We start from the raw sequence: 15365 nt of genomic DNA on the forward strand, positions 1-15365 counted from the left end.
TTAAGAAGTGATAAGTGAATAGAAGAAAGAATAAAAAGAAAAAAAATCTACTGTTCGCTAGTGTCCAGACTTTGAGTAGATAACTGAAAAATTAATAGCATTGTGTGTTCAGGGACTTTACGTCTATTAAATTCTGTTCGACAAATGAATTGCAGTGGCAAATTACACGCAAAAGATAATTTTCTTGATCCGTGTTAAATAATAGTCTTATTATTATTTCTAGTTGTTATGCAGCATGTGGGTTGTGCAAGCAGCCGTCGATTGCAGATCAAAAGGTGCTGGTCGATTTGCAGACCCGGATGACGACAAATGTAAAAACTACACTCTATGCATTTACGTGAAGACCTCAGACAGCTACCTGGCGTACAACGCCGTCTGTCCGAGCATATCGCTGTTCAACCCTCACGTGTCCAGATGCACTGCGCCTTCGAACTACGTGTGTAACCGGACCATCCCCTTGCCCAACCCTGTGCACGCCACTACTTGTACCTACGACGGGTTCATCGCAGATCCTGAGCCGACCAATTGCACTACTTACATTCAGTGCGTTAAAATCAAAGGTGAATTTACTCAATTGAGGCATCGTTGCCCTCGGACGACGTTCTTCAATCCAAATACGACATTATGTGAGTCAAGTTACACCTGTACCAAGTTTCAGTGTACTACTCCCGGGAGGATAGCTAATTTGGCAGACTTCACCTGTCGAAAGTATTATTACTGTGTGCAATTGTTTAACGGTACTTTTGCTCAGTTTAACTACAGCTGTCCTGAAAATTCATTTTTCAATCCAGCAACTAAATTGTGTACCACACAATATGTGTGCCGGTAAAGGTGTTCATGTAAATTATATGTTTTAGGTTTTTTTTATAAAACTGTATTGGCCCGTGCCTACAAAAAAAGGATAATAAATTAATTTATCATGTATTGTAAATAAATAAAAATATTTCTAATTCTAATAAAAATGGGAAATGGGTCCAAAATAATAATAAATTAAAATTACTTAACTATGAATAAGTGCTCGTATTTTATTCAGAGAACCACAAAACTAATGCTGTCGTATATGACTTCACAACTAGAATATGACATAATTATATTAAAACAATAGATATTTACCTACGTACATTAACTATTCTTGACGATGCCATAGCGGTATTTATTAACCATCTACTCCATTTTGTTTTGTCATCCAAGACAATCGCAAGAAAGAAATATCCAGAAGTCAAGGAATCTAAAATGGCTGTAAGAAAAATCGTAGCTGTTTTATGTATTGTAAGTTTTGTGTTGTATTGTAAGTGTGTAAAATTTTGATAATCTAAATAATCTGCAATATGGACAAGACTCAGATATCTGAGGGGCAAGATATGGTCCATTAATCACTTGGGCATCTTTTTCCTAGAAACATGTGTGTAAGTAAAAAATTGCAACATTATAATACTCCATATTTCTTCAAACACATTTTCTTTGTAGGTGTCATTTATTTCCCTCATGGAGGTCCACTGTGCAGTGCAGTGTAAATCAACGGGACCAGGGAGACACGCCGATAAAACAGACACATCTTGCAAAAAATACACTCTTTGCGTCTATGTGAAAGCCACAAACAGCTACCTTTCCTACAGTTACGAATGTCCCGGTACATCCTTGTTTAACCAAAAAACTTTTAAATGCACATCTAATGGGAATTACGTCTGTCCTAACAAACGCGGTTAGAACCTAAGTAGTGATAGATATTGTATGTTACACGAGTGTTAAAAAAGGGAAATAATAAACAATTTATACAAGTTGATCCGTTTTATTTGCATAAGACTTACAAAATTGTGGTCAAACAAAACTTTTTCTAAAAGGTCTGAGTATAATTCTCTTACTCCTGCTGTTGCTGCTCTATGCTTGGTACGCCTGGTAGATACAACTGATTTTCAGAAAAAGGACAAACTAAAATCGATCATAATTTTGTAGACGACCTTTTATTGATGTTCTTCATTACGCTTATATTTATTTATGCAGAAACAAGAAAGCAACGTGTAAGCAATTCATTGATGTGTGGGTGTACTGTCAATAAATGAATAGGCACTTTACGACCACAGTTTGATAACGTGTGTGATAGTGTGAAATTGTGATCGCCATTCCATTCAATGTTAGTAAGTAATTTAAGCATTTTCAGCAACGCGTTGTTCAGGTAATCTTTTGATGTTAGTAATAGTTATTTGTTTTACAAGAGTGCAAAGTTGCTTTTTAACCGCGGGCTCAATTTTGATGACCGAGCAAGCGAAGGATTCTAAAATTTGAAACACGAGCGTAGCGAGTGTTTCAATAATTAGAATCCTGAGCGATAGCGAGGGAATCAAAAGAGCACAAGGTGAAAAATCTTTGCACTCGAGTGCAACACGTAACTTTTCATCCCACCTCATCGAGGAAATTACTAGATGCTAAAAAACAAAATGGCGCGCACATATGAGTATCAAATTAAAAAGAAGTACCTATTAAAGATCATTTTATTTGAAAACTCAGTTTAAAAATGAAACGAGGTTAAAAATCTATGTAAAAACAATAATAAAAATTACTTAATTAATTAAATAATTATTTTAATCAGTATTTTATTTGTTTAATATGTATTTGTTTGAAAAGTCTTAACAAGATTGTTACAAATGGAGTATTGCACACGATGTTCTAAATTCAAATCACTTTGCCGCTCTAGAGGATAAAAACGACTTTTGCGCTCAGTTATCAAAGGGTAAAACTACTCTTTCCGAGATGGTGGGATGAAAATGTAAGTTATTGCACTTATAGCTAAGTAAAACAAAATGATCAGTCTGCTTTTCGATACATATTTGTTGGTATTAAGATGTCATCATCTTCCTTACGAGCCTTTTTTCCCAACTGTTTTGGGGTCGGCTTCCAGTCAGTATTAAGATGCTAAACATAATATTTTGCTAATGGACAAACAAGTTGATAGTGGAGTGATGAGTATCTGGAAACTGTTTGTAGACTTTTCGGGATTTAAGAAAACAGATAATAATGAACTAGTCCGTCATGAGCACAATCTTTTTATTAATGCTGTTAACTTAAGAACAACGAGATAAGCGCATTATCTCTTGATCTTGCTATATATTCTTCAGTGCTTCAATAAAATATTTAGAAATTCAACATGCTAAGAAGGATTAATGTAGCTGTTTTTCTCGTAAGTACTTATTTTCCTATTATTTTTATTATATAATCACGAAACGGTTCATATAATTAGTAAATAGATATCCATATATCCATGTAAGATGTTTACAAACACGCGCATAGGTTATTTAACTAATAATTGTGAATTTCTAATAATCAAATAATTATTATGCTTACCTACTACATTCATTTCCTTTTTCTTGTTTATGCAATATTTTTATTGTTTGTAAGCAAATGCTTACATTAAAGCTAGTGCATTTACGGTGTACCTAATTTAATAACTAATACTTGGAATTACCTACACATAAAATGCATTATAGAGGTGTTTTATTAAAATTAATATTACAATATGAATTTGTTTATTAGTTACACTTTCTTCCAAAAGTAAATTATGTAAGTAAATAAATAGGTAAATGGTAAAGTTACCTATCTACGGAAATTGTTAACATCTGTGTGAGCGGTTTGTAAACTTCGTTCGTCTCCAGGGTAACACTTCCACGCCAAATCTCATCTCAATCGTTTCAGCCATTTTACCATGAAAATGAAATATCTACTACACATGAAAAAAGGATGTTCATTTTTTACTTTTCTTTTGTAGTTACGTTCCAAGGAATAACCTTGTTGACAAAGTTTTTCAGTAGGAATTTATGTAATAACAAAATAACACAAAATTATCCGTTTATTTCTATTTAGACAAAAATTTCATGGTTTCAGCTTTTTATCGCAGTATGGAACACTCAGGCAGCTACAACTCAGACATCTTCAAGCGACAGGCAATCATCATCTGATAGAATCAATTTATCAAACTCAACTGGGTACATAACAAATGTGACTTCTGTTGTCGTATCTACCGCATCAAAAAGTGCAAACACCAGTGATGCGTCAACCATTGATGATGGATCTATCACATATTCTGCTAACGCAACGGAAAATTCTGTCATAGAGAATATTGCCAGCGCAGTCAATACTTCAAATGTTGAAGCCACTTCGGAAGCTAATGTTACAACGACATTATTATCGAATTCTACGATAGGCAACTCTAACGTCACGATATCTACGGATACTTTGACCACACTAACTTCGAGCTCAACTAATTCTACAAATGCCACTTCAGCTTTGTCTGTTGAGAGCTCACTGAATACAACAGACCAATTACAAATGAATATAGAGAAGATCTCTGATAACAGTACAGAAAATTCCACATTGGATTCTTTGAGTTTATCTAATAAGATATTTAGTTTTGATACAGCAGCCTATACAAATTTCACGGAAACGTCGGATTCCTCTATTTTAAGTAACTCAAATTTTGTTAATAGTACAAATATTACAGACACTTCAAGTTCATCTGTATCTTCCGACTACTTAGTATCTCATGATGTAAATGCAACAAGCTTCGCAAACTCTACGTTTATTGCAGACGGAACAAATTCAACCAGTTTTCTAGAATTAGAAGAGACAGATATTTCAGACACTACGAATTCTTCACGATCAGCAAACATCACTGGGCAAAATATTTATAATTCCTCAGCAAGTAACATAGAAATTTCTAATTTTACCATAACTCAAGATGCTTCTAACATATCGACTATAAATTCAGCAAGCTCAACAGATTCAAGTTATGAATTAGCTTCAATAAATTCAGTAAATTCAACGGAAAACGAGACTTCGTCATCTTCACAAACGTTAAATTTGTTGAATTTGACAAATAGTTTAAAAGAGAATACGTCTTTGGCAACACAGGATACTTATATTTCCAACACATTGAATACAACAGCGTCATCTAATACGACTTCTGGTTCAGAAGATGAAACTTCGGAAAATTCAGTTAAGTCCATGAGTGATTCTAAATCAGATAATTCAAATATTACAACATCGATTGATCGAACAGACAATACCAGCGCACAGTCCACACGAAATTCTTCAGAAATCCTCTCATCCACAAATACAAGTGATTCCCAAGCAGTTTCTAGTTTAAAAGCCAATTATTCGTCCATTCTGACATCCAGTTCTGAAAATGAGAATTCTGCTAATTTGACAGAAGCTTTAGATTCCTCAATTTTGAAAACAAATAATTCTACAAGTAGTTCAAATGCAGAAAATGTTTATAATTCATCATATACAACGGGCGTTTCAATATCACCGTTAGCGAACTCTACAAGTTTTGTAGATTCTGAGTATGATTTGGATTCCAAAAACGAGTCTAGCTCATCGAATGCAACAGAAATATCTACATCTGAAACTTTAAATTCAACTATTTCTAAGGATGACACGCATTATGCTGGAGCTTCAAACTTTACTGCATCTGTCGAAAGTAGTAACATTAACAATTTGCAAGGTTCTATAATTTCTTTAAAATCAGACGCGCTTTACTCTTCAAATTCATCGTTAGCGTTTGATATTTCTAATTCAAATAATTTAACAGATAATTTGGATAGTTCTATATTAAAAATTGAGCATTCAGTAAATTCAAGTAACACAGAAGATACGGACAATATTTCTAGCTTAGAAACTGCTGTAAAATCAGGCACATCAAACACTACAGTTTCAAATAAATCAGCAATTCAGACAAAAGTGAATGATTTCTTACGTTCAAGTAATACGACTGATGTCTTAACTTCAGAGGCGATCATTTCTTTAAATTCAACAGCAGTGTCAGATTTATTGAATTCAACTTATACAATTATTAACACAGAGTTATCAAATTCTGTAAGTGATAGTTCGAACACTACTAATACAATTGAAAATTTATCAAACTCTACATCTACTTCAACTAGTGCACGATCCTCGAGTACGTCATTACCCACAAGTAGTTCGAATTCGAGTAGTTCTGTAGAATCTACTGAATCTGCAACATCTAATAACAATAACTCTGTAAACTCATTAGCTATTCAGAATACTACAACTTCAATATCAACCGAAGATATAGAAACAACTTATTCTACGGATACCATGGCTGTTAAAAATTCCACCTCAGTTACTGATACGGAAATCGACACAATTACAAAAAATAACACTGGAACAACAGTTACTACAGTCACTACGGATAGTACTAATAACGAGACTGTAATAACAATTGTAACTACAAATATGACTATAACAGTTAACGATGATTTAACAAATATAACAGAAATTATTGTTGTGACGAACATAACAAGTAATACCAATACTACAGAAAATACGATTACTAGTGATATCACTGACAAAATAACTACTGTTATTTTTACGAATACTACAATAATAACAACGATTTTTGATGGAAATGAAACTACGGTTACCACTTCAACTTTGAACAGTACTGACATTATTGTTACTACGTCTGTTAATGACTCAACAAATTCTACAGCGACTATAATTTCTAGAAACGATACCGATAGAACTACTTCCGTGAGAACTTCTAATGTTTCCAATAAGACACTCAGCAGTGAATCCACGAATACGACAACATTACTAAGAGTTTTAAATGATACAGAAAGTACTGATACTGACGATTCATCTGGCAATAACACAAATTCTACTACGTTCTGCACCTCACAAGGTTACTTCGCAGATCCTAGTTCCACGAATTGCACTTCTTACATTGAATGTATTGAAGACGGAGACGAGTACACTGAAACGACATATACTTGTCCTGATAATTCTCTATTCAATCCGAATACAACTTTGTGCGATTTTGACTACGAATGTCCAACCGATTCAAATAATTCAACTGATACTTCCGACACCGATGATTCATCTACCAACAACACAAATTCTACCACCTTCTGCACCTCACAAGGATACTTCGCCGATCCTAGTTCCACGAATTGCTCTTCTTACATTGAATGTATTGAAGACGGAGACGAGTACACCGAAACGACGTATACTTGTCCAGACAGTTCTCTTTATAATCCTAACACAACTTTGTGCGATTTTGACTACGAATGCCCAGCTGATTCAAACAATTCAACTGATACTTCTGACACCGGTGATTCATCTACCAACAACACAAATTCTACTACCTTCTGCACTTCACAAGGATACTTCGCCGACCCTAGTTCTACGAATTGTACCTCTTACATTGAATGTATTGAAGACGGAGACGAGTACACCGAAACGGCATACACTTGTCCCGATAATTCTCTTTACAATCCTAACACCACCCTGTGCGATTTTGACTACGAATGTCCAACCAATTTAAACAATTCAACTGATACTTCTGACACCGATGATTCATCTACCAACAACACAAATTCTACTACCTTCTGCACTTCACAAGGATACTTTGCCGACCCTAGTTCTACGAACTGCACTTCTTACATTGAATTAGACATGGGCGCCGCCCCAGAATTTTGCGGCGGCGGCGCGCTGATGAATTTGACACAGCGGCGGCGTGACGCCGGCGGCGTGGATGAGATATATGTATGATAAAAAAAACTTCAAAAATTAACAGATTTGCAATTCCTTTCGATTCTCCTAAAATTATTCTTGCTGTCATCCTTATAGTCATTGCCATTTCCCTCCAACGCTCATTTACACTCCTTTTTATTCATATTTGCCATTTCAATCATCTTATCTACCACCGCATTTCTAAATTCTTCCGCCAAATCGGCCCTTTCCAACCTGTGCCATTTTATGTTTGGAGGTAACTTTTCTTTGCCCTTTATTGACTTTATTGTAAACGCCACTTCCATAACAAGGGGTCTGTGTTGCGAGTATATCAAGACCCATGACCATAACCCTAGCCGGCATGCCCCTATCAGTCTGCCCCCACTTCCGGTACCTTGGTTCACTTGTCCAAAGTGACGGTGAGGTAGACAGGGACGTGATGCATCGGATCAATTCTGGATGGATGCAGTGGCGACAGGTAACTAGCACTATTTATGACCCACGGATGCCCCTCAAACTGAAGGGCAAAATTTACAAATCCGTAATAAGACCTGTCGTCCTGTATGGATCAGAGTGTTGGGCATTGAAAAAGAAGGATGAGAATAGAGTGCATGTAGCAAAGATGAGAATGTTGAGATGGATGTGTGGGGTTAACAGAATGGACAAAGTCAGGAATGAGTATATCAGAGGAAGCCTGAAAGTAGCGTCAGTGGCAGAAAAAATGAGAGGTCAACGTTTGTCGTGGTATGGGCATGTGATGAGACGGTGTGAAACGCATGCCACAAAGAGTGTGTTGAGTAGACCGAGGAAAAGATGGATTGATTGCCTGAGAGAGGACATGAAGCAGAAGGGAGTGGATGTAAGTATGTCTGACAGAGAGGAATGGAAGAAAAGACATGTTGCGCCGACTCCAAATGACTTGGGAATAGGGCAGGAAGATGATGATGGCTCGAGTACTTGTAGCGGGCAGCAGAGCCCTTGCAAATGTAGACAGCCATGGAAATTTTGCCTTCTTCTCATTCCAAAATGATGGAAGGTCCGCATTTTGGAAATGGGTCGATCCCCAATAGCAGAAGCAAGATATTGCCAACATTCTTGATCTAATGGATGATCTTCGATTCCATGACCAACAGCACTATGTTTTTTGGATAGTTTACTCAAAATTGATGAAGAACTATTAATATTTAAAGAAACTGAAGTGTCCGTTTCATTCAGATAGGCAGTCGCTTCTTGTAAAGCACTGGTACTCAGTTACATCCGGTTAGACTGGAAGCCGACCCCAACATGGTTGGGAAAAAGGCTCGGAGGAAGAAGAATATTGCCTAAACAATCGCGAACAAAATGGCACGTCTTAACCTAACTCACGCCGCGCAGCTAATGTCGGCGGCGGCGGCGGCGCGCGGGGGTTTCGCGGCGTGGCGACGCCGGCGCGGCGCCCATGTCTACATTGAATGTATTGAAGACGGAGGTGAGTACACTGAAACGGCATACACTTGTCCCGATAATTCCCTTTACAACCCTAACACTACCTTGTGCGATTTCGACTACGAATGCCCAACCAATTCAAACAATTCAACTGATATTTCTGACACCGATGATTCATCTGGCAACAATACAAACTCTACTACCTTCTGCACTTCACAAGGCTACTTCGCTGACCCTAGTTCTATGAACTGCACTTCTTACATTGAATGTGTTGAAGACGGAGATGAGTACACTGAAACGACATATACTTGTCCTGATAATTCTCTATTCAATCCGAATACAACTTTGTGCGATTTTGACTACGTATGCCCCACGGATTCGGATGGTTCTGATGATTCCTTCACATGCTCAACATCTGGAAGATTCGCCAATAGCGCTGATACATTCTGCCAGAGTTACTACAGCTGTGTGCAGTTGGCTAACGGAACCTTTGTCTTGAGTGAATACACCTGTCCCACTGGATCTGTATTCGACCCCACTAACAAATATTGTACAACGAATTATGTTTGTGCTTCTTGAATACTTTTTTTTCAGAATCTACAAGCCGAATGTATTCTACGATATTTAATGAATCAGTATTAATTTTAGTAGCGTTAATCCTATTAAGAACATCTCACAAGTATTCATTTTACTTTATTAAACACTTTATAGATCTTGGCTGCTGGAGATAATTGTAAGCTGCCGTCAAAATTATGTATGTGAAACTTTTCTTGTCTAAATTAAAACATATAGAAGTTAATATAACATTTATTTTCTATTTTAAAACACCTGGAGATTGTTTTTTTAACGGCAGAGAGTACGTAATTCATGCGTCAAGTGTATCAATAATATGATGGTGGTAAGCTAAGACTTTTGGAGCGTCTCCTGTGCAAATGTTTCCACGATACATTCCTTAAATACCTCGCATGCTTTGGTTTGCTGCGTGTGGTTCTTCTTCTTCGTTTTACGTCTTCTAGAAACTTGTCTTTTGACTTTAAATCCGGCAGCGGTTGTGCTTCATTAATTAATATGGTTGCGAGTTTTCTCGCTGTCCCAAGGTTTTGCTTGAACTTTATACTGGAAATATTATTTTCGTTATTACTGATCTCCACTAAGTTTATATAAGGCGTCATTTTTGCCGGTACCAAACTGTAATTAAAATTAGTCTTCTTGATAGTAGCGTAGTAAGTTCGAAAATAATTTTCTCTAGCTTTTTTTATGAGTTCGGGAGTAAGGTATTTTGATTTAGCTTTGTCTCTTTTCTCTCCCACGGTAACAGTGCTCATGGTGGTCTCAAATTCATCAGTAAGTCTCTTATCAACATTGAGAGTAACTTGTTTATTAGCTATGTTATTGTCGCTAAAGCGTTTGTGATTATCGTTTTCGAGTTCAGGAAAACTTGTAACTAAATACGTTGATTCATTAATGCGTCGCACTTGGTATGTTTTTACACTAATCGAAAATGTTGTGAAACTGTTGAAAACTAATTGTATAAATAATATATATCTTGTAATCAAAGAAATCATTAAAGCTTGATCCTGTTAGACTTACTCGTCATTTTGACATAATATGACAAACGTCTCACCTGTCTTACCATATAATAGACTAAAGACCGACAAAGACGAGACCAAGAATAAGCAAGAAGTTGGTAGGTTGAAACTTAATTTGAAAATTTTTGGTACTAGGTAGTTCTATTTGAAAGATTAAAGAAGATAAATCAATAAAAGGCAACGTGCAGTAAAAGTCCTTAATATTTTTTTTGTATGACTAACAGCAAGATACTGAGGTAAAATCCTAAAGACCCGGCGCTAACTGAGAAGCGTGATATTATCGCCTATGGCTCTTAGTAAAAAGTGAATGAAAATCACACAATGGACGTCGAGAGTCAGCTCCCATCCCGCGGAATCAAGGTCAAATTTGTCTGGCAAATCATCCAAATACACTTTGCATCTCAACAAAGACTTACAGAGTAAATTCTACTTAATATACTTGTTCTTTAAGTTGGAATTCGCTAGTGATGTGTCTTTCTTATATCGAACTGAAGAAAGAGTCTGAGATAGTTCCCGATGCTGTTATTGTTTTCAATGCCACCGAGCTCACGCTTCTTAATTGCCATTTCCGGTAATGAATAAGAAAGCAATGGAGAAGATTATGAAACGGCAGTCAGGTAATGATAAAGTTCATAAGGGCAAAGTGATATTATAAAGTTAGGAAAATTCTGCCGGCTTCTAACAATTAACAAATTGTTCTTCGATGAACTCTTTCAACTGATTGTAAGTATACAGTAGGTAACTTAAGTTACTTTTGCAGTAAGACCTTCAACATTGCACGCAAAAAGGCAGAATCATTAAAATTCTTCGTAGCATTCTTCTGATTATTTTCAGGAAAAACATTTTATTCTTACTAAATAAGTTAGTTTATAGTCACTCATATTTCAAATAGACAGGTAAAATATCTCAACTAATATTCTCCCAGTTATTCCAATAAAATTAATCAAAGTATACTCCATTCCCTTTCTGTTTACTTAGAAGCAATATTGTGATATGCGCTTGGCGCTTTCACTCGCGTGACTTCTACACTACAAATTGATCGATATGTTTCAAATTCCTTTAATTTGTTGTTGAAAACTGTCATCAGTTCAAGAGAAAACATGGTAATGATAATTTCTAAACCCGGCAGTCTTTTACGAGTCACTTTCGAGAGGTTTGAGCATGCGTCATCGAGGCATCGTCATCGGTCATTCTGGCTAAGTACAGGTACTTATATGCGTCGTTTGTATAACCCAAACAATCGGAATGGAAACATCATGAGACTGCGTGACGGGATTTCTAAGCATTATCATCAGACACGGTACCGTGATCTGTGTCCGAATTTGCTTATGTTGTGTGTAAGAGGTAATTAATATAATTTAGAGCTTGCGTGAGTGTGTCCGCATGACAAAAACGGTCTCTACGTTTTACATTACCTGCAAAAACAAATATGAAGTCTTTGGTCAAGAGAAAACATTTTGTTGCTGCCATTACTAAAATTGACCTTCAAAAGTTTTTCAGCCTAATTTCAACAAATGCATTTCTATATTTTTTTCTATTTAAACCTTAGGTAATATTTGAGTGTTTCCCTAAAACCCAAAGGAAATCATATCAACATTAGGTAACAAAATTCTAGAAAATTACATAGATCCGGGTGTTTCCCCCATCAGTTGATAGCTTCTTAAGTAACAGAATTGGCTGTGTGCGTCCAAACTGTCACAGCTATATTTCTTGCGGCGTCTGCCTTCCTGCACACTAACGATGTCACGCACGAAGAGATTGCAGCGAATATTTTGCGTAATAGTGGTATAAAGTTGCATCTCACATGCAGGTGATGCAGGTCTTAGCACTTTATTGCCTCATAGTTATATCTTGTGTGATTTGTTTGGCACGAAGATAGGGGAGGTGTTCAAAGTTTGTCACAAGGAAAACCCATGGTCTGAAATGCAAGTATATACCTAGTTTAAACAGAATAAATCTGAAGTTAACTGCAAATTGTATTAAAAATCATTACCTAGCAAACAAAAACACAGAGAGAAAAAGCTAAATATGTCATGATTACGCAAAACTGCAACTGCAAACATTTCTGCAACACAAAAAATCATGAAACGAATCTTAAACATCATGTAAAACATCTTTGATCACAAGTTACGTATTCCGAACATCCAAAAACATGATCATGAATAAACATGCAAGTAACATATATTGCAAAAAATCAAAGAATGCACAAAATGTGTATCCGAGTAAAAGTTCGCTCATATTCAACGCATGTGCGGTCTCGGCCGTTATTTGCGAAAGCCAACTGCTTTGTAAATAAAGCGCGTAGTTGCTCTTCGAAATTTAACAATTTCACTGAATAACATCGTATGTTGGAATACTAAGTGGTTATAAGTTTCGTAACATCTGGACTTTTCAAACCGCTTGTGGGTTTTCGATATTTAAACTTATTTGCATTGCTCTACTTTTGATCGAGTTTCAGTGGGTTTTACCATTAGTTATCTATATTTCTTTTAACGCAACCCAATCAATGCTTTTTCTACGGATGTTAAAACCTTAGGAATAACGATGTTATTATGTGAGTGGATGTCAATATGTTTGTCCGTCAAACAGGCTCGTAAATGTGGAGTTTTTAAGTGTCCTTAAAGATGAAGCTTTGTGAGTGGGTAGCTGATTGTAAACATTCCACTTAAAATAAGTTTAATGATTGCCCGGACTACACTAGGAGACCGGAATGTCATATAATTTTACGTCTATCTATAAGGTAGTTTTAGTTTTATGGACCAGCAGTTTAGTATGAGATTTATATGTACCACATAAAAGGTGGTACATTTTGCAATCAAAACTTAACTGGATCAATGAAAACCTTGATGGGTTTTCCTGAACGGAGTAGACCAGACGTGCGGTTAAACATATGTAGGTTGATATTGTGACACTAAATGTATCTAGGATTACGTATTACAATTACACGAAGTATGTAAAGATATCATACTTACTCAGACGTATGAGGATGCAGTTTTGATTATTTATGAATCTGGACCAACTTCTGCAATCTTTGAGTGCCAGATCTAAGATAATTCACTAGAAGACCGCCCAACTTCATTAACAGATCTATTCTCGAACACCTCGTGATATTGGGTTACGTAATACCAAAAGTAGGTAGTACCGGACGTTATAATATATTTTCACATGAACTACTTATATTAGTTCCTCAGAGGAACGCCAACAAAACATCGATTTAAAAGTAATTTGATCGGTGTGATGTATGCGCGTGCGCTAGTTGCCTTCCGCAAAGCGTTACGGAAAGGCGATGTCTCATAAATAACTTTTAATATGCTAGTAATTTGCACATAATGTGTTTTTTTCATACAATATATTGTACTACTTTTTGTTCATGAATGATGGGTCGCGTGAATGCTTATATTACATAAATATTCTGTCAGTTTACGATGTACGGTGGCACCCATAAGGTACTTACTATTGTTATGCATATGATTTATGACTTTGCATATGTGTAACAGTGAAATAGAAAAGAGCAGTGTGGTGATACTTTAAGCTCATACACATTGTTTTCCCCTGAAAGACCCAAGTTACCGGCTTGGCTTAGCCAAAATAAGGCCCGTTAGATGATGTGATTTGAACAATGTTATTTCTACCGATGGTTTATCAAAACCCAGACATAGGGAGTAGGTTCAAGCAATACGAGTGATCGACGATAATAAAGTTAAACCAACTAATCACATAAAACCCGTTTTCTTGGCTCCGACATCTCTCAATATGACAGAGCAATAATATTGATTTGGAGTTTTCTTCATCCATTTGATAGTTTACACAATTGTTTGATAACAAATATTTGTGATGAACAAAATATAATATAGTACAATGAACCGGAAAATGAAAGTAGTGGCCAGGAACAACTCTTACCACGAGGAAATTACAGCATAAAAATATAAGGTATCAATCTAGTCATTAGATGATAATCGACTTATAATTGAAGTTGCACTGAGTTAATCTGGTTTAAGTTCCTGTATCTAACACGAATGAATGCTTGATTAACATAACTTTAGTTTGTTTATTAAGTCGTTAAGGTATTGAGCAATATATTAGCTCAGCAGATAGTCAAATGACTTCCTTACAAGATTGATTGGTTTAAATGAAAAGTTGGGAAAACCCATAGATATTAGAAGGATTAGATTCCCATTGAAGAATAATACATTACCTATATTGTCAAAGCCATACGAAATGTTGAACTGAAATGATGATTATGTCAATTAGAAACATATGAATACTTAAACAGACGTCACCATACATAGGTGCATACATAGGTGCTAGAATCCGTTATCATTTTCACCCTTAATTTGGGAAGTAGACAGTTAATAGGCTATCTATCATTTAAATAAATTTTCAAATTGGACCAGTATTTCCAGATGCAGAGTACGTTCTAGAAAATAAATAAACTGTTCAGCATTATGACATCGCAAGCATAAAATATAGGACAACGATTATCAGAATTTGGAAACTCCAAGGCTTAAAAGTCTTAACGAATTGATCTAAAAAAGTAATAGTTTATCGAATAATTCTCAAGAATACCGGCCGAAGTAACTACCGTATTTCTTCACGGTTTGTTACTAGATCATCATTTAACTTCATATCGTCTAACTTTACCTCGTATGAGAGGATTTAAGTTGGTTAAGGTTCGGAACAATAGCTGGAATCTACATAAACTAAAGGATCAAAGGAACCAGGAATCCAATCTCATGACCTCAGATTATATTATAGAATCAGATAATTATAAATATTTCATTCTTTTATTGTTATCTGATAAATATATCATTCTTTCATTATTAT

General features: G+C 35.9%; 1 protein-coding gene across 1 annotated transcript; it reads left to right on the top strand.

The window, feature by feature from the left end:
- Window positions 1–3023: 3023 nt before the first annotated feature.
- Window positions 3024–11148, top strand: LOC135117378 (serine-rich adhesin for platelets-like). Its single transcript, XM_064036501.1, has 2 exons — window positions 3024–3175; window positions 3877–11148. Exons 1-2 carry the CDS (start codon window positions 3143–3145, stop codon window positions 7564–7566), a joined length of 3723 nt encoding a protein of 1240 aa, XP_063892571.1. The 5' UTR covers window positions 3024–3142; the 3' UTR covers window positions 7567–11148.
- The last annotated feature ends 4217 nt before the right edge of the window (window positions 11149–15365 follow it).

Source organism: Helicoverpa armigera, chromosome 10 (genome assembly GCF_030705265.1).
Source record: "Helicoverpa armigera isolate CAAS_96S chromosome 10, ASM3070526v1, whole genome shotgun sequence".
Taxonomy (NCBI): Eukaryota; Metazoa; Arthropoda; class Insecta; order Lepidoptera; family Noctuidae; genus Helicoverpa; species Helicoverpa armigera.